The sequence below is a fragment of the Struthio camelus genome, chromosome W, assembly GCF_040807025.1.
Source record: "Struthio camelus isolate bStrCam1 chromosome W, bStrCam1.hap1, whole genome shotgun sequence".
Classification (NCBI taxonomy): Eukaryota; Metazoa; Chordata; class Aves; order Struthioniformes; family Struthionidae; genus Struthio; species Struthio camelus.
Window position 1 is genome coordinate 68,292,927 of NC_090981.1, and position 20,842 is coordinate 68,313,768.

Genomic DNA, 20,842 nt, shown 5'->3' on the forward strand with positions numbered 1-20,842 from the left:
CAGCACGACAGTATCTTAGAGCTTTCTGTCTGCAATTCCAGCTCCTCCGAGTCCTGAAGACAGGAGTCTCTCAAACTTTTCTCCTCTTGCATTTCTTTTGTTGTCTTAACAACTACAAGCTCTCTCAGCTTCTTTTTTAAGGCATACAAGGGTGTGACTGAGAATACACATGTGCTTATATCCACACAACAAGAGAGACAATGAAAACCAATATCCTCAAGTTTAGCAGACACATATTTTCCCAATGAACACATATTAAGAAGTATGTTCCCTATTTTGCATGACAGTTCTAGGCACTTCAAAACATTTAACAGCTATACCTAATTTTCACAAAGAAAGAGAACTGTTCAAGCTTTTGCTTTTTAAAAGTTTAGTTACTTGTGGAAAAGGAAGAAAAGTAAACTATCATATAATATTTCAAGTCCTAGAAGAAAGTTTTATAATTGGCTGTGAGATCATAGTTCAAAAGTTACACAATGAACTTTGATATTGTACCAAGAACCAAGTTAAAAGAATTTGTCACTAGGATTTACTCATATACCTATTATATATTTATACTCTTTTTTCTTTTTCTTTTTTTTTTTTACTAGAAGAAGTAATTTCTTGGGCTTAGAAATGTGAATTAAATCTCTCTTCAAAGCCTCAGTATTTAGACTATATAATTTGGACTACACAACTTTATAGACTAGAATGTGTTAAGAACCAGAGAGCACTAAATGTTTAAAAGCCTTTAGTTCCTAAGCTGAACATACTGGAATTCCATATAATTTAAGTTAGATAGATATTCTCTAATGATCTATATAAAAATGAAATAAAAAATTTGGCTAGGGGCTCAGGCTTATTAATAAGCTTTCTGTTCACAGCATCAGTTTCAGATTAAATTCTTATTTTAAAAGTAGGTATCCCTCTTTTAGAGCTTTGCTAGGAATCCGACAGGGTAGTTCCTCCATCATCACAGTCCACCATGCTCCTGTATTTTAGCATATCTCGGTTATTGTAAGGTGGATAGGAGATAAGAAAGGGAGGGTGAAGTCATTCTTTCTACATTTGTACAATGAATAGCCTATAAACTAGCAATGAAGAGAACATAATCTCTGCACTCTGCAGAAAGTAATTTTCATCCAAAAGAGCATTCTACAGACAAGCCTCTTAATCCCAAGATATATCCTCACAAACCACAACAGTTATCATATTGGCTACTCCCATCCAACTATTTGACTCATCTTTCGGGTGGAGGGAGAGCCTCTTTATATAGCCTCTCCAAGATGACGCTGAGCTATTAAATTCTTCCTGGTGGAAAAATTAAGGAATTCCTCCATATAACTCCAAGGCCTGTAAATAGGAAGGAGCAGCAGAATAATATTTCATATTTATCTAGGCACCTTAAAATGTAACCTAAATTACAGGATGGTTTTAATATTTCAGGCCTAAATTCTTTACCCAGCAGGCAAAGAAGTCAATTTGTCAAATGTACTATGCACATTCTTATCTATTCAACAGTATGACTCAAATCATACACTAGTTTATAAGTAAGTTCTGTAATATGTTGGGAATGCTTGAGTAATACTGATTTGCTCATTATCTTGTAAAAGCCAAAACAGCTTTCCAGACCAACAGAAGAAATATGCTAGAACACATAAGTGAACCTTGACCTCTCCTTTTTTTTTTTTTCTCTCTCCAGGTAGTGCAGTTATCCCATTAAAAATATAATAAGGCTAAAACCTCAAATTCCAATGGAAGTTTTCCTCAGAAATTCAGGTACCTAACATTTCTACATTTATAAACTTACGGCCAGAAACTACCCAGTCCCCATGTCTGAAATACTATTGCTTTCAAAAGAGAAAAGCAGCACATCTTCAGAGATCTCCATTTTCAGCTCCACCGCTGACCCTGTTTATTCCTAACTGCTGTGACCGGAGTTTCCATGGCTGGAGCAAACAGCAAGCGAGCATCAGTGCCTAATTCCACTTGTTAGTTCAAATCATGCTGAGAAATTACCATTCAATAGTACACCAATTCAAGGATCTTCCTATACAAAGCAAAAATGAGAGTCTAAGTTTGTAGGCAAGTATATATATTGGTCTTTTCCTTCTGTTTCATCCAGATAGTCCCACCCTACTTGAGGAATACTTTCAGACACTTTGAGCATTGCTTTTAGCATGTGTGTTGCATGCTAGATCAAGGACCACTGTAATGGGTTTCTCCTAATTCATACTGTGGGCCACAACGAACACTGCTACAGATCTTCTGACCAATCTAACTTATCTAGAAACATCATTCTGATTCTGCTTTTTTGTCAGGTATGCTAGCTTTTCAGAGAGCGCTCATATAACTCCCACATTTCAGCTTATCCAAAGTTTGATGAAGTTCCACATCCCTTCACAGGTTACGGGTTTTCTAGAACTTTTTATTTCTCCTCCCTAGCTCCATAAAAAGAACAGGGAGTACCCAGAAGCAGTTAACCTTATTTTCTTTTTAAATGCCTTTTAGGCAGAATATATGAGCTTGAACTCACACAGTCTTGCAAAGGGGTCCAATCCTTCCAGTTTTGTCCATTCCCCAGGATACACTGATGTTTATTCAGCAGCACATGTGCTTGCAGGCTCATTTTCCATGACAGAGAGTTTGAGATACTGACTATAGACTTTTTTTCCCCCATCAACAATGAAAAAGTAAGTCTAATGTTAGACCTTTTGTGTTACATAATGGTGCAGCACTGGGGAAGCAAAATACACAGAATCACCGATCAGAGCTAGACAACAACAGCATGTACTTAAATTTGCCCAAAGTATTACGGCAATCAAATTCACTCACACCACGTAATCTGCACCAGTACCTTGACAGACTTTACCTATCCTGCAAGCTTCACATTCCCTGATCTTGTGACATTAAGTTCAAAGCAGTACTTCAGGCTTTGAAGTCCATGCCTCCAGGACATTCTGTGCAGTAGCACCAGAATTAGTGGTAAAAGGGCTATTAAAACTGAAAAAAATAACAATATTACTGAGCCATCTGCAACATGTGGGACAAACTTGATTCAACAAACATTTCTAGAACAAAGGCCTGAGATTCTAGCTCATGAAAAAAATTTCAAGATTTCTTTTGGTCTGAAATCTAACTTAAAGAGAAGTTTAACTTTGCTTTACACCCCGAATACATTAACCTTAAAAGGGGAAATTCCCTTAGGCACTGTGAGCACTTAAGCAAATTCAGTTACATTAAAGAGCTGTTTAGCCTTTACAGTCAAAGCACAACTCTGATGAGTTATAATCTATGCAGAAAATAAAGGTTCATATTTATCAAGCAACTATCAAGCACAGACCATCCAGGATTTTTGCAATGCCATGGCTCTTACCTAGATATCCCATAAACTGTTTAAATCAAGGGCACATACTACAAAATGGTCATTAGGCTAAACCGTCTAAACTAAAAATAGATCCATTCCTAAGTACTGTAATCATACTTTTATTACTTTCTGACTTTTTCCTCCTTGCTAGTCACATCTGGGCTTTCTGGAATCATTCTAAATAAATTAAGTCTCCTATTTGTGGCATGGAGTTTTGAACCACAGAAATAAACTTTTTGGTACAGAAACTTGTTAAACTCATCTCTAGCACCCTGCAGATCTTCACATGTACAGGGAAAAAAAATTATCACATGGTACAGGAAGTGACCGATGTTCAGATAAATTGTTTTTTTTTTTTTTTTAAACAATACACCAGAACCCAGCCCATGTGTGAGATTCATTCACGACAGGGGAAAAGTTTCCAATAGTTACATCCCAATAGATGAGATAACTAATATTTCTACAACCAACACCTCTGCTGAAGCTCTCTGTTGAGAGATCCTTTGAATATTTGAGATGAAGGACACTATCTACATATTTTGACTGGCCAGACACAGATTTGTTCACTTCAGACAGTGATTAAGGTCACCTTATTCAGGTATAGGCATACCTACAAAACTTCAGCATTCAGAAACAAAGAGATGTTGTGGTTTTTACATTGCTTGATTACTATGGCAAAATAAAATCCTTTCCTATTCTGGGAACTATGACAATGTATCAGCTCATAGGAATATCAATGTTCCCTGCTCAATTTTATTCATTATTAAGAACATTTTATGCTCCATGAACAGTTTCCAACGAACCTTTCAGTTCACTATCTTTTCAAAGACATGTATTTCCAGAAGCATCAATGTCCCCCAGACATTAAAGAGAAGACGACATTTAAAAGCTCAGTAACATATTTCCAGGTCTTTCAAATCCTTTAATCTAAGAATTCACTTATAACCAGGTAGTATGTTTAACCAGTAGATTCTACTATGTTTCTCTTTCAAGATAAAGAACTGTTAGGCATATTTTTATAAGCACAGCAGTGTGCCATTTCTATTGGATACCTATTCAATTTAATTTCTTTGTCTCTTCAAAAGCGCTTCAAATGAATCAAATAATTTGCAAGTGAAATGTAAAAATGCTTACACTGAAAGTAGTGAAATGATTAGTGTAAGATGAAGTAAAACTCCTCCCGTGGCTCTGCAGTAGACCAACCTATCAGATACTCGCCTTTATTGCCAGTTTTGAAAGGTCAATAAGAACGCATAATGCTAAGATAGGAGAAAAGTATACTGCTAGAACAGTATTTCTACATCACTTACACTGTTGCACATTAATATTGCAAAGCAAAGACAATTATGTACATATAATATCCTCGGTTCCAGTTGAAACCAGGAGACATTAATATGTCATTGAAGACACGGAGTTCTAGGCTGCTAATGATGAGAATCTCAAAGTTAGAAGTATGGCAAGATGGTATTTCCATCCACCACATGTATATATCTAACTGCCTAGACATGTCTGTGAAAGAAGGCTCAAGTACATTTTTATACTTGTTCTTGAAACAGAAGAGGTGCCAAAGAATTTAGAAACATTTGTGGTAAATTGTTTGTATAAAAACAAACAACAAGTAAAACATGAGCAAGTTTATACACCAACTTGCCTATGCAAGTCTCTCTCTTAAGGCTCCGCTAGCAGCACAGCTGCAAGGTGGACTAGAAGATGACCACAACCAATCTCTTTCAACATCTGTGGAAGAAAATATAAGCTTCAGGATTAAGCTGAGGTCCTATTTTTAACTAACACAGGAATACTGAAGAAATTCTGGAAAGCCTATGAATTACAGATTAAATCACTCAGAAATAACAAATGTTATTTACGTTAAAAAACAGCATTAATTTAGATTCTAATCTTGCATTTAACATGGTTACTCTGAGCAACATACAAGTAATCTAAAACCTTAGTAAAGCAAAGTGAGCACAGTTCCATCTCTATTTTATATACCAAGTTTTTAAATTTCTGCTTATGCAAAAAGCCTAATCAAAACCTTTTCCTAAGACTACCTCATAGTTATACTATTTGAAAGCCTCATGTTTGTGGAAAGAAAAAAAAAATAGAAATAAAGTGAAGGCATGTTTTAAATAAAAAGAAATCAGCATGAAATGTGTAGTTCACACATTAGAAATGGCAGATGACAAAAAACATCAGTATACAGGACTAGGCTCTAACTTGTCAGCTATTTTCACACACTACTGTAAGTTATGAAAGCCCTAAGAATAAAACACTTTAAAAGCAAAACATTGGAGGCTGTTACAGAAAACCTTTCAAACATCTGAGGAAACCTGTTGTATTAGATATTTATATTAGGTCCAGCAATGTAGTATCTGAGCGTCAGTTAAATTCACTTGTCATCTCCCTAGAAGGCACATCAATTATTTTACTTCCGTGTGCTTAAGCCTTTTATTTTCAAGCTACTGTATAAATTATCTTCAGCATTTGGAAGGCTACACTGTTGTTTAAAAATAAATAAATAAGAGAACAGTCTGGCTCAATTAAGTAAGACCCAGTCGTGAAATAAATACAGAAAAAATACTTGGCCTTGTTTAGCTGCATAGCTACAAGCAGACATCCAGATTTGTACAGACAAATACAGTTGCCTCAGAAAACAAGCTTCCCGGCACATATTAAAAACGTGAACTATTTCAGCTCAGAACAGGAAGATGAACACAATAACTTCAAAACTTGCACAGGACAATCTATTGGTGTTAATAGTCTTAATTCTTCCCATTTAGAAGAATATTATTCAGGTAGATGACTAGCACTGAAGTTTGTTCTCTTTAGTCATAAGCCAACTCCTGAATTACTCAATTTTTTTTTTCATGTTTAACCTCACCTTGGTATTTTCTTGGTAGTAGCAGAGCATTCCCTCTATTTAAAAATTTGCATCTACCACTACTAAAAATTAAACATATATGTACACCTCAGAAGCAGACTGCTTTAAGCAGAAAAAAAATTACTAAATGAACTATAGGAAAGGATTTTTTAGGATATCCTTAAACACAGTATTTACTAACAAACCTTATTTTGATTGAGAGAATCATTCCTTAGTCTCTGTTTGTTCTTCTGCAATTTACTGGGCATCATCTTTCCCGTTCTGAAGTCAAAACTGCTGAGATCAACAGTGTTTCCCAGGTATCTTGCCAACTGAGGCTTGCTTCTGAACTTCTTACCACTTGGACTAAAAAGAAGAAAACACTTTAGTATGTTTTGTTGTACAAGAGGATACAACTGTGACTTCTTATAGCAGGTTTTATACCTTGTTAAATATCTGTAAAGTTTCCATATCTTTACTCCATGTGGCATGTTCATTGATGCATTGATTAGTGATAGTATACCTGCCCAATCTCTGCATATGCAGTCCCATCCTTTGCCTAAGTTTTAACTTAGATCTCCAGCTGATGGACACGAGGATACACTACACCCTGGAAAGCTGCCTTAGCAGTTAATCTAAACTAAACTCAGATATACGCAGTATAGAATGGAATGTCAGACTGTGGACAAGTGAAGGAATCTCTCTGCACAAAACAAAGATCAAAGGCAAGGTTTAAACTGATCGCTGGCTAAGGTCAGACAAGACTCAACAGCAACCCATCTCAGCAACCAAACAGCATGGCATTAAACAGAAGCGCAGAACCAAGATCTGAGGTGACATAACATCACTTTTCTATTCAGTCACTAACACTGGTGAGCGAAGCCAGAAAAGTAACCGAGCAAGAAGCAAGCGAGCAAGATGATGCAAAATATGAAGCAGGTTCAAAAGCTGCAACTGTGTATACGAACGGCAGATCCTACCGCAATAGATGAAGTCAGTTATGTAATACATAATTCACCAAAATCAGCTTCACTTGGAACTATTCTCACTTACCCCGAATTCCCAGCTGATGTTTTGAGTAATATCAGCAAATATCCAATTTAGAGTTATCCTAAGAAAGGGGTATTTCTTCCAGTCCTACAAAACTTTCTAACCTCTCACCTACACGACGGTCTCAAGCATCCAGAACAGCAACACAGGCACTGTGCACATACTGTCAGCCCTGAATATGCACTTAATTCCTGCAGATTTTCACTGACCTTATAGGGGCTTCAAGTAGACTTACTAATCAGTTCGCATGTCCTGTGTGCAGGTCACTGCCAATATGCAGTTTACTGACAAAAAGTTATATGAAGTTATCTCCACTGCAAGGGACAATGGTGCTGCCTCCAGACCCAACAGTTTGACAGAAAATCAAGTGTCAAGAAACACTACGTAAAACTCTCAGACTGCAACACCAGTTTATGATAGCCTCCCAGTACAGATAGTCATGAAAACAGCTAAATATTCATCATATGAGTCAACAGTCACTTAAATGTCTAACGCAAATTCCTATCCAACAAATTTAGCCAAATATCAAAAGCTTCCAGACTAATGAAACCCATAAGATTAACAGAGCTCACAGCATTTTTCAGGCCACTTCCTTTGCGCAGAAAGCTACTAAAGATTTTTGTCTTCTTCACTTCTCCAAAGTGTTTATTTTCAAATGTGCAAATACCTCAAGGCAAGAACTTCCACACAGAAGAATATGTATTGAATTCTGGGAAAAATAACTAATTAAGACAAACATTTTAAAAAGTTATTTAAATGAATCCAGAAATACAGAACGATAATTAACAAGAGGTAAAGGGTGGGAGAAAAAAAAAATTAAAATAGATTGCAATCTGAAGCTAACCTCCTCAAGGATGGGTGTGGGAAGGGGAAAAAAAAAAAAAAAAACCTCAACCCCCCCCCAACTCTATTCCACCTCTCATTAAGCAGAGAATTGAAACTGTGCTATATGCCAAACTAAATACAACACACTTTAGTTTTATTTTAGATAGCTGAAATTAGTGCCCTAGCTTGTTAACGGTAGGTAAAATTCTACACTGAAGGTCAGAGACCAAGCAAGTCTCTTGCGTGACAACTAAGTTTCCCATTAAAATAATCAGATACCTTGTCTCTCACTCTTCAGGTACTCATGTGAGATAAGTTCAGGATAAAGCTTTGTCAAGAATTACTGGTTGCCTGGCCAAATATTCACGTTTTCTAACAGAGTTCGGAAGGGTTAACTTTACTGAATAAGGCCTCCTGTTGTGAATTGCCTTCCCAGTTTTCCTCATGAACATAAAACACTGAATGAAAAGGAGAAAACAATGACTTTAAGCAGGCCCTGAAGTCAGTGTTTACGTTCTCTGTTCCAAAAACTTTTTTTTTAATTGAAACCTGTATACACTCAGTCATTTTAGCCAATAGCTAAATAACCAGCGAAAGGATATATAAAAGTTTGACAATCACATCTTCTACTATACACTAATTTTTGTACCAAAGAAGAAATAAGGTTTCATTTCATTCTTCCATTTTTCCCACACCACCACCTTTTATTCTGTAAGGAACTAACAGACTCTCATCAAGAGAGTCTAGTTATTAGTTTTCCTCTTCAGCTTCCTTGGAGAGGAATGCCTCACATATACCTTGAGTTAATCCAAATTCCAGCAGTGTGCAGCTATCAGCCTAGCTTCACTAAAAACTCTTCGTGTAGAACTCTGAAAACAGAATTCACAAGCAAACTTTATTAATGCATCCAATACTTTTAATTCTATTATTTATGCTTCTAACTTGTTTTTATTACTATTACTAATCTAAAAGCAAACCAAAGAATATGATCCAATATCCTTAATTCATGTCTGCATGGATCTTTGGCAGGGTTGGCGTTAAAGGCTACTTCAATCCACAGCACAAAATCTACCACTTAAGTTAATGGTGGCAGGCTGTAATCCATCAGCAATATATCTATTTTCACCTTGAATTCAGTGTTAATAAGAACCACATTTTTGGGCTGAGATTAAAAAATAAAAGTTAAAAAATAATCCAAGACAAGAATGCACGCCTTGAAAAAATTCTTTTTACAAAATGGCCAGTCTCACAAAAAAGAACCAAATGAAAATAGTTCTCTCTTTTTTTTTTTTTGTAAATAAAAAGTGTTTGATGATCTAACCTTTAGCTTTTGCTTTCATGTTTGCCCGCATCAGTGTGAAGGATGATATCGACTTGCTACAGCTGTTCTTGACTTTATATGAGAAGAACAAACTAAAAAAGCAGGTGTATTTTCAGAGAGGAATCTCACAGCCCTAGCTTTGCATTCCACTTCAGTCAAGAACCTATTCTGGACTGGTTCAGAATTCCACTGTTCATTCATATTGTCCCACCCCTTTTCCAAATGTCCCTGGCTCAAGTCCGCACTCAGGGACATCACTACTTCCCTCTCTCCCCAGATGTATGTCTCAGTCGCATCCTGCTACATTCATATCATCGTCAATACATCTTTTCCTTCCAAATGGACCAGCCTTCTGACCTCTCTGACAAAAAGCAGAAATTCTTGTTCTTAGACCTTAGGAGCAAAGTCTTCTATGCCCTTCTCTAATTCCCTATTATTTTCATCCTAAATAATTCCCTTATGTTCAAAGTCATCCAGTTCCTCCTGATTATTTTCTGATCCTCACTTGTTCTGATGATGTCCTAGATATGAAACCTGCTGATGATGCATAGCACACACCACTTGTGCATCCAAGTTAATAAATACTAATATCAGATTAGTTCTAAGAATATCATTTGTGCAGCTCCATTAGTAACTTTCTATAACCAAGCAGCTCGTTTTACAAAGCCTTCTACTGTTTCCCCTTCAAGCCATTCCTCAACCACTTTACAAACCCTGCAGTATTTCCCATTTTTCTCCAGCTTCAATGATATCTAATGACACCCAATAGAAAGTGAATTTCAACAAAGTCCAACAGACTGAGCAGCATTTCTCCTGCTTAAATCAGAACATTATCTTGGTGCAACCTCTTAATATCTACTGAAATCTACTGTGAAACTACATTTCAATTGATTCCATTTCCCACTAACCTTCCTATCCTATCTAAAAGTTTACATGATACAGAAATATGGACACGGAGAAAATACATGGTGTGTAAGCCTTAGAGTATAACCTCAGTAGGAAGCAAACAAAACAGCTACTGGCTTTCCCTTTGGTTTCAAGGAAACACTATTTTGTAATTTTTCTACTTTGAAAATGTAGGCTCTCAAGCCAATAAAGTAAGAGCTTATTTCTGAATCATTCCCACATTATCTTTAATCTCTGTCCTGCTCTTGCTGCAAAGTCTCCTCACTTCTCTTACCTGCAGAGAAAGTTCCATTGAGTAAAAGTCAAATAGATGGGTTATGTGCAGGGGCTTTATCTGAACATCTGTTAAATCATTAGTACGCACTGAACGGAAAAGGTGACATTATAGCGTCTATTTAAACTAGTATGCCTACATACAAGACTTCTGCCTATACACCTTGGATTCAACTATGTAATAGCATTTTCTTCTTTTTTTAAAAAAGGGAATTAAAACCAAGTTTAAGTTCAATTTTGGTTTTCAGTAGGAAAGAAGGATAGAAGGATGAGTTTTACACTTTGTTTGCTCTCAGAAGCATCTTCTGGATGCTTCTGGATGAAAGAGATATTTTAGAAGTCAAACTGAAAAGGATGTTGAAGAAGGCTTAGACTTCAAACTTAAACCTGCTGTAAAAGATTTTTCAAATGTATTGCTTTGCGTTCACATATTCTAAAATTTAAACTGCTAGAAAAGTTAGAAGCATGGATCACTACACTGTTTCAAGGAGAAATTACATAGATATGGAGGAAACCAGTAAAATTTGCCCTCATCCACATGTTCTGGGCATTCCTTAATTTTACACTGACTTCTTTCATGCAACAAGAAGGCAGTGAAAGAGTTCTTTCAGGCCGCTGTGACACAGAGGAGCCTCTGGTTTGACTACATTATAGTATGACCCAATATTGAGACAATTTAAAATTGCAAGATAAATGTGGAACTACACAGAAATATCTCCAAATATATCTTATACAATAGATTGTTGTAAGACTGTTGTTCTGACAAGCGTTAAAGTTACAAATATTTAACCTTACCTAAACATTCTTAACTTTGCATAGTGTTTTAAAGAATTAGTTAGCTTCAGTTAGAAGTTCCTATATTTTTTCCAAATAGAAATGTAATATTTAGTGCATTTAAATTGAAGACTTAGTTCTCTCAAATATGAGACACACATAACCGCTAGAAGAGTCAAGCTTTACCCTGTCAAGTTAAATGCTGTACAAAATTTTTTCAACATAACCAGTTAAGAAAAAGCAGTACACCTCAAAAGAGGTGATATCTGCAACAAGACAGTAGCTCAGCTTATTAAAACAATAATCTTATTGTAAGCAGACATTTCTGTTTTCAGTTGCTTTCAACAAAATTTTGGTAAACTGCTTCATTTGAGCTTTTATATGCTGGCTCTCCCCATCAAACAGACTTTGAGGGAAAATTTCAATCCAAGCAAACTAGATGCTCCAACAGCAGCCGATAATAGGGAAAATAGGTCATCTTCTCCAAGTTAAAAATGTCTTGCTTTTTGTTTTTTAAAGCAGATCTAGCTTCTCAGTTTTGCAGCAATAGCCAAAGTAAGAAGAAACTGAAGAAAGAGAATAAGCAATCTCATGGCTGTTAAAAACAAAATACATTCCTTTAATTTAGCACTTATCCCCCTCTACTACAGAACTGCAGGGCCAATTTAAGCAAGTCAGTCACACCAGTTTTCCAGAGGTAGCCAACAGTTGTATAGTTCCTGTTTTCTGAGGGCCCAATCTGACAGGCTGTAGTCTGAGCTACAGGAACGCTGTAAAGTCAAATAGCAATGGAGGAACAACGCTAAATGCCTTTGAAAAGGCATGTCTGATTAAAGACACTTTAATTTGGCTACCTAACAGAGGTAGAGCAAAGCAAAGTAATTCTATCAATCATTCCCCTCCATAAAGTGGGAATGAAGCCCAGGAACATAAGGAAACTGAAAATATATCTGAGCATTTCACTATGTAATAGTTAATAAGACCGCAGAAAGACCACAATAAAATTAGTTGTTTGATCTTATGTTCAAGCAAACCTAATGCCGGACAGCTGTTCATTAAAGCCTCCTGTGTAGCTGACTTCTGAGGGTACGTGGCAGATTTATTCAACTAAGAAATAAAAGTTGGTCTATAACTGTTGGAAGAGATCCTTTCTCAAAGATGTGATTGCAAATGCTCAAATACATATTCTAAGACATTCAAAGATTTATTAAAGAAGTCACTACATGAATGTTGCAAAAAGTTCAGCACTTGATTATCTAAACTCCCTTGCAACAACACTTTTTTTTTTTTTTTAAACATAATAGTACATAGAGTTTATATTGCCACACTAAATCATTGATAGCAATTGATGCTGGTGAACTGCTGATTTTTAAAAGGTTATTTTCTATATCTTTATTTAATCTTCTGTTTCTGAAAATATTTTGGCTTCGCTTATCAGACTTCATTTCTACGTTTCCTAAGAAAACAGTCTGGAGAGCTGCCTTAGTGAGACAGAGGACTCATTCACTGTGCCCTTGTGTAATAGAATCAAAGTGTCACCACTACGATTTGATAATAAACATTATTATTCAGTACGGTGATGAATTCACCCTATAAAGAAAATTAAATATATTTTACATATGAAGACTCTCTTTGCCAACATGGTTCAACCAGCATTGCCCACACTGCACCAAACTTAATTAGGGGAGATTGTTACCATGCATTTTCAGAGAGCAATGCAAGTTAACTGAGCCATAGAAAGCCAAGGCAACAGAAACAAGTGCTTCACTGAAACTTCCAGTTGCTTGCTGAAGGTAGGGTATCACTGCAGGAGCAGCAGGCTCCTGCTGTACAGAGCTGTTTTGTTCTACATAAGCACAGCAATGCATTGCCAGAAATTTTCTTTCTACGTGACATTGATAGAGATGCCCCAAAACTGTCAGGCAACCTGCAGCACTGAAAAGGTTAGACCACCTTTGTCTACACACAAACCTGAGTACATTGCTTCAGGTATAACTTTGATTTATCTGTCACAGACTTCCATAGTCAACTGGGTTGACTACTGCATGTAGTCTGTACAGCAGTAGATTTCTAACATGACCAATCTGAGGTTTTAGTTTCTCCTTCCAACAGGCAATAAAAAAGACATCCAAAATACTAAAACTAAAAGCTAAGGGCAATCAGAGAAAGCCTATGCAAGAAAAGTGAAGGTTAGGGTAACATATTTGTTATTATCATTGTCCTTGTTTTAGTTTTCATTTAAATTTAGAAAAACAGTGCAATTATGAGCAGTGAAGGAGAAAAGATACAAAGTTTCAGAAGAGATTAGAAGAACAAGATGATAACCCAAAATTCTGCTAAATTAAGGTCATCCTATGAACTGGGTGCACTGCAGAAAAAACATAATGGGAGCAGCACTAATAAATTAATAAGCAGCCAATGCTAGCAATTTTTTTTCTTGTGCAGAAGCTGAAATAGATTTCCAAGATTTAGATGTCACTATTAGAACTTGTTCTATGCTCTGATTACCTTTGGAAAAAACAAACAAACAAAAAAAACAGCAATATGCTTATGTATAACACAGTCCCAATTCAGGCTCCAGGAGTATTAGTTATGAAGTTGCATCTCATTTGCTTCTCAATGCCTAGGTAAAAGTCTCCCTCAAAAAAAAAAAAAAAAAAAGGAACTAATCCTATGTCACTGGAAACTCTCTGGCACTTATCTTATTTTCAAACCACAAAACAAACTTCAAAGGGATGTGTGTTTTCCCCATGGGTATACCTATACTGGAAAAGCTTCTGTAGTTAAACTTAACAGCCTTTTAGAATTCATTGAAAGTGGTGTCAAACTACTTGGCTTTTTAAATCTTGTCTAGCAAAAGTATAGGAGTTCTTCATGGGAAAAAGGCAAACAAGAACAAATGCATCAAAATAGAATATTAAGTTGCTGTTGTTCTGAAAGAAGGAATTTCATGCCAGAGTTTAAGAAATGCTTTTCCACTCTAGGGGTTATATACACTAGGGGATTTTACTCATAGAAAGAAGAGGTCATTAAAGCAGAAGTTGAGATACCTGTGTTAGAAGTTCCTTAAGTTCCTTACTCAGACTTTTACAGGACTTTGGAAGAATTATGGAGTCTTTTGACAGGACAGCAGCACCCCTTACCTCATAGTGTCCTGAATAAATAATACTTATAAAAAAAGAATCACAGTGCCAATTTACAACAGTGTGAGAACTTACAGAAATAAGTCACTACTAGTAAAGTCAGATATAGAAATTTTCTTAAGGTAGATACAATTTTGTGGAAAAGCTTTGATTACATTAAGAGTACAATAGTTATGACATATTGGAAGTAAGGTTCATACATGCACAGGAGCTTAATTTAAAAGAAAAATCAGATGTATAGGCAATATTTTGCCTTCTAGCATTACTTTGCAACATTTTATTTAAAGAAAGTAAAAGAACGCTCTCAGATCATCATACTGCAACTATGGGGATAGCATTATAAAGGACATCCTCGCAAAGATAGATAAGCTGTTCAGAAAGAACACTAATTCTTCTTGAGGATGAACAAAAATTACTTTCCAGCTCATCTTCGCTGTAAGTTGATCTTTCACTTTATAGTAGAGGCAAGATGGTTATTAACAGAATTCATACCTTCTTTAAGCTAGGAAAGATCATATATATATCCTTGACAGTGGCTGAGTATTTCAGACCAATTCAAGAGAACACTATTTTGTCTTAGCACCATCATGAGCTTCCTTTTGACTTCAATTCATATCACTGGAACAGAAAATATTCCTGGTTCTAGAATCAGAACATTCTTACTCGTCATGATACACACTATAGCTACACGCACAGTAGAACAGCTATATTGTACGTATAACCTTTCAGGACGTTATCTGATGTGTGCATTAAACTTTAAAACGTGTATCTAGTCCGAGAACACTGTGCTGGTTTTGCCTTTGTCCTACACTCAGCATCCTGGTTTCTAATACAGTGTTCTCTAGATCAAGTGATATTACTAAGTTATATTACTAACTATATTTTTTCTGCCTCAAACTCAGCTGTAAAAGAAGATTTTCTTCATCACCATTAATTAAGGTTCTGCAAGCCAAGCCAGGCCCCTGCTGTCACCTGTGCAAGCTTACTATCTTCAAATCAAGACACATATGGAAATTATTTATTCTCCTTGCCAATATAAAATCAAGGAATTGGAAGTTTACGTGAATTATTCTGAAAATGTACACACTTAAAATGCATTGTGCATTTTCATCATTGTCCTACAATTGCTCCAAAAGTGTAATATTAACTCTTCAAAAGGTTATCCTGACTATGCAAACTTCTAGGGAATACTAGTCATATTAGGCATACCGATCAGATCCCACTTTGTGCCCAGTTACATGTTTTACCAACACAGTGTTTGTTGATATTCTTTTTTTTTTTTTAAGAGCTAGTGACATAAGTCTTTTGAATGTATTTGGCCTGCTCTACTTCTTGGATCAAAGTGGATTTTCATTTGTTTTAAATATAGCAATGCTGAAATCTGCCTCATAGCTCTAACAGAATGAAAAGAAAAAAAAATTTCCTATGCCAGTCCTGCCTAAAGCCATAAAAACATTTTTTTTTTTTATTTTTTTCACTTTGGTTGTGCAGTAGTCCTGTGACTGAACAGAAGTTATTGCTCTAAACATAAATGACTACTTATTTTTGCAAACCTGTAATCTGTAGCGAAATCAACAAACTCTGAGCTATGAGTTGCCTGGTAAGTTTTTAGTTTCAATTTTGCGGTTGTTTGGCAGAAGATCTGCATCACTGCTAACCATGCTGGAAGGCGTCCTAAAATTTGAAACATGTATTCCTACCGCTTTCCCACATAAAAAAGACAGACTTCTGGAGTCAGTGATGAGCAGATTAGAGTCTTGCATCTTAAACAAAAAGTGTGTTAAAGAGTTTCTTAAAAGGGCTTTTGGCAACAGCAGCAAAATCTGAAGGATGAAGGCACAGATCATTACACATAAGGGGCTAACCTCAAAAGCTGGTTTGATCTTGTATAGTACTTGTAAAGTATTTCCACCCCACCTGTGTTTTAATAGCTTTTATGTGATAATTATGAAGGGCAGCAAGACCGATGAGTATATCTGAAGATGGGGCAAATGACATCCTACCAGAAACTACCAGAAGTGTTTTACTCTATATGATTCACATCTTCCTAAACCATGATATGCTAAAATTCCATAAAGCCACATAGCAATCCTGATAAAGAAGTAAGTTTCAAAATGTAAGTCAGGTAAATTGCAACAGGTATTAATCTTGCAAGAGTTCCTCTTAATTACCGATTATTATTTAGACCATCACCGTAAATGAAGCTTTGTCCAATTCCTTGGTTTTTTCCTAGCCTTAAGAAATCATAAAAACATAAATGCCAGGCTTTCAGTGAGCTGAGTAAAGTGCCTTAACGAATTCAATGAGGTTACATATCGTTCTTTGCACAACAAGAACTATAACCTGGCAGTATCGGAGCTTACTGCATTTTCCCCATATTTTTATATTTTAATTAAGAACGTAAGATATGCAAAATACCGAAATCCCTACATTTTGATGGGACAGACACATGACTAATTTAAAATAGGTCATTTTGAGCAAACTCCTGAAGTTATTTAGTTTTTCCTGGATTAAATATATTCTATTAAATTCAGCAGTGAGTCTGTCTTAAGAAAAGTCTGATATTTAAATCTGAAAACAGAAATGCAGAAATTTCAGTTTAGCAATCTGCAGTAAACCAGAGCCCGTCCAGAAAACAGGATTCAAACGGTAGACTCGAGTTTAATTTTTCAGACAGGCTTCATAAGGCAGCACTGAAGCAAGGAAAGGCAGATGCAAAGATGTAGACAGCGATGCCAGATGCTACCCAATCATCTGCCACAATATTAGCATACGGTTGGTAGTGCAATTCAGACAAAGGCGGTAAAACAAAAACAGTGATAAACAGAACTTATCTAAAAAAAGTTTTCAGCTGGATTCATTCAAAAACCTCAAGAAATTCAGTGTTCTTCCTCCACATTTAGAGACCTTTTTGCCAGAGGTTTCATTTGGTTTAGTAGTGACATGTGATGGGTCAAATGATGCCATATTCAACACTGACAGAAACCGACTTTTCCATTAACTGGTATCAGTGAGAGGGAGCAAGCACGATTTCTCACTCCTCCAGCTGGACAGCAGAAAGATTGAGTCCATTCACTGAGACAAAAGGAGGCTGCTAGCTCTGCTCGGAAACAGTAACGTTTGGGAGAGGTTTCAGGTGTGGTTCTTCAGATGTATATAGAGCTATAAATAGAGGTGCTGTGGTAAGAGGTTAGCCGTTGCAAAAGAAAGCTTCCTCTGGTGTGCAGCAGGCTGGACTTACAGAAGCATGGCCTAAGAGCAAGACTTCAGAGTGTATTTTATTTCTATATGGAGAAAAGAAATAATTTTTTCAGTTTCTGAAAGCAAGCAGGAGAGTGAAACAAAACTAGGTTGCTGTTGCTTCTCTTGGTTTTACTATAGTATGTACTGTTATAACTAGCCCATTATAGGGGCAAGACTTCTCTGATTTTCACATCCTTTTAACTTTGCTAAAATTTCAATTCTTCTTACTAATGGTGAGCTTCTTAATGAACTCAGCATTTTTTCCCCCTCAATAATCTAACTATATTGGTAGGCTATCTCAGGTATAAGTTAGGATAAGTCTGACTTAGTTTAAATGCAGTTATCGTTCTTCTGTTCGTTTGGTTTGGGATTTTTCCCCTCCCCTCTCTCTCTCTCTCGGTTGATTCTGCTACACTGAAGCGCTAAGCTCAGGAGAGCTGTCACAGGCAGCGTGCAGCAGTGCCAGTACTCCTCTCCCAAGGAACACCAGGCTAAGGCGCCCCTGGCAAGCTCCGCTAGCTCCGCGGCTGCCCTGAGCCTAGGCTCTGCGGTTAGCCCCGTGCTCGGCGGCGGGGTGGAGTATCGCCGCCCAGAGCGCGGCTCCTCCCGAGCGCGGGGCACGGCTCGCTGCCCAGGACGCTCGCACATGCGGCAGAGCAGCCCCGGCGGGGAGACCTGGCCTCCCGCCGGCTCTGCGGGCGCCTCTTCCCCGCGCTCCCCAGCGCCGGCGGCGGGGAGGCGCCGCCGCCCTCCGCGCCCGGCCCCGCAGGCGGCCGCACCGACCCCGGCCGCCGCCCCCGCAGCCGGGCCGGCTCGGGGCGCTGCCTCAGGGACAGGCGCCTGTCCGCCCCCTCCCCTCCCTTCCCCGACACCGGCGGCCGTGAGCCCCCCCGCACCGCCCTCTGACAGGCGGGAGGGCACCGGCCCCCCCCAACGGCCCCTGACAGGCGGGAGGGGACGGGCCCCCCCCCAAACCGCCCCCTGACAGGCGGGAGGGGACCGGGCTCCCCCCCCCCCCCAAACCGCCCCCTGACAGGCGGGAGGGGACCGGCCCCCCCCCCCCAAACCGGCCCCTGACAGGCGGGAGGGGACCGGGCCCCCCCCCCAAACCGGCCCCTGACAGGCGGGAGGGGACCGGGCCCCCCCCCCAAACCGGCCCCTGACAGGCGGGAGGGGACCGGGCCCCCCCCCAAACCGCCCCCTGACAGGCGGGAGGGGACCGGGCCCCCCCCCCAAACCGCCCCCTGACAGGCGGGAGGGGACCGGCCCCCCCCCCCCAAACCGGCCCCTGACAGGCGGGAGGGGACCGGCCCCCCCCCCCAAACCGCCCCCTGACAGGCGGGAGGGGAGCGGCCCCCCCCCCCAAACCGCCCCCTGACAGGCGGGAGGGGAGCGGCCCCCCCCCCCCAAACCGCCCCCTGACAGGCGGGAGGGGAGCGGCCCCCCCCCCCCAAACCGCCCCCTGACAGGCGGGAGGGGAGCGGCCCCCCCCCCCCAAACCGCCCCCTGACAGGCGGGAGGGGAGCGGCCCCCCCCCCCCAAACCGCCCCCTGACAGGCGGGAGGGGAGCGGCCCCCCCCCCCCAAACCGCCCCCTGACAGGCGGGAGGGGAGCGGCCCCCCCCCCCCAAACCGCCCCCTGACAGGCGGGAGGGGAGCGGCCCCCCCCCCCCAAACCGCCCCCTGACAGGCGGGAGGGGAGCGGCCCCCCCCCCCCAAACCGCCCCCTGACAGGCGGGAGGGGAGCGGCCCCCCCCCCCCAAACCGCCCCCTGACAGGCGGGAGGGGACCGGGCCCCCCCCCAAACCGCCCCCTGACAGGCGGGCGGCGGGAGGAGACCGAGCCCCGACCCTCCCCTGACAGGCGGGCGGCGGCGGGACGCGACTGGGCTCCCCAGCGGGCGGCCCCCTGACAGGCGGGCGGCGACCGGGAGCCTGACAGGCGGGAAGGGACCGACCGTGACGCCGCCAACGGCCCGCGGACAGGCGGGCGGCGGGAGCGGACGGACCCCTCAGCCCCCAGCGGGCCCCCGAGAGGAGGACGGGGGGCAGGTGGCTGACCCAGGGGCGCCGGCCCCGGCGGCGGAGCGCTGGCCCCGGTCCACCGGCGGGGCCGGACGCGTCCCGCCGGTGGGGGAGGGGGCTGTCAGCGAGCCGGGCAGCCCCGCCGGCACGTACCTGAAGTAGTAGACATCGCTCTTGCCGGCGCTGAGGCCCGACTTGCGGATCACCTCTTCCTTCTTCCAGCCCGGGGGCAACGCGGGGCAGTCCATCCTCCCCTGCTTCTCCATGCACCGGGCGCAGGGCCCGAGGCGGAGAGGGGAGGGACGAACGGGGAAGGGGCTTGCCCGACTCCCAACCCCGGCACTCGCAACAAGAGCTTTATTGTTCCCGGACACGGCCGGGGCCGGGACCCCCTGGCGATGGCGGCCACGGCGCGCTGCTCGGCGCCAGGAGCCCGGGCTGCGCGCGCAGCCGGCGGAGCGCTCGCCCGGCGCCCGCTTCCGTAACTGAGCCCCGGAATCCGTGTCATCGGCCTTCCCAGCCGGGGCACAGAGCGCGTCCTAGAGGGGCCAGAGCGGCCAACCCCCGCCGACCATAGAGAGCGCCGTAGGCGGGCCAGAGCGGCCCCGCTGCCAGCGCCGCGGCGGGCAGGCCCCGCCGGCAGCCGTCCCGTCCCGTCCCGTCCCGTCCCGTCCCGCGGGGGCCGGCAGCGGCCAGAGGGAGCCGCCGTGGCCGCCTGCGCCGGCGTCCTCAGCATCCTAAGGGCGTCCTGCGAGGGCTGGAGGGGTTTAGGCTCTGCCGTGACGGGCGCTTTAGAAAACGCCAGCGCAGAACCGTGCCAGGCAGACGCTGATGCACAACAGGCGGTAACAGTTCTTCGCGTGTCAATTTGTCGTCCGGGATGAGAGAAGCTGATCGCTAACGTCTTTTTTTTTTTTTCTGGGACACGCTGCAGCATTAAAACCTATCAGAAAGGGATCTCTCACAAAACTGATCTATCATAAATTTGAATTCACTTGTTATTTTCTTTTTCAAAGTGTCTGTTAACAAAACGTATTTTCTTGGATCCCCTATTCCAAGTTCAGCGCAATTTATTTGC

General features: G+C 41.2%; 1 protein-coding gene across 1 annotated transcript in view; it reads right to left on the reverse strand.

Annotated features, from left to right (window-relative positions):
- Positions 1–20,261, reverse strand: part of LOC104138482 (methyl-CpG-binding domain protein 2) — a 43,186-nt gene extending 22,925 nt beyond the window's left edge. The window contains exons 1-2 of the mRNA XM_068924380.1: positions 19,918–20,261; positions 6,413–6,572 (exon numbers count right to left, since the gene is read on the reverse strand). Of these exons, the coding sequence (XP_068780481.1) occupies positions 6,413–6,572; positions 19,918–20,030 (273 nt within the window). The 5' untranslated portion in view covers positions 20,031–20,261. The remainder of the gene's footprint in view (positions 1–6,412; positions 6,573–19,917) is intronic.
- Positions 20,262–20,842: the final 581 nt, after the last annotated feature.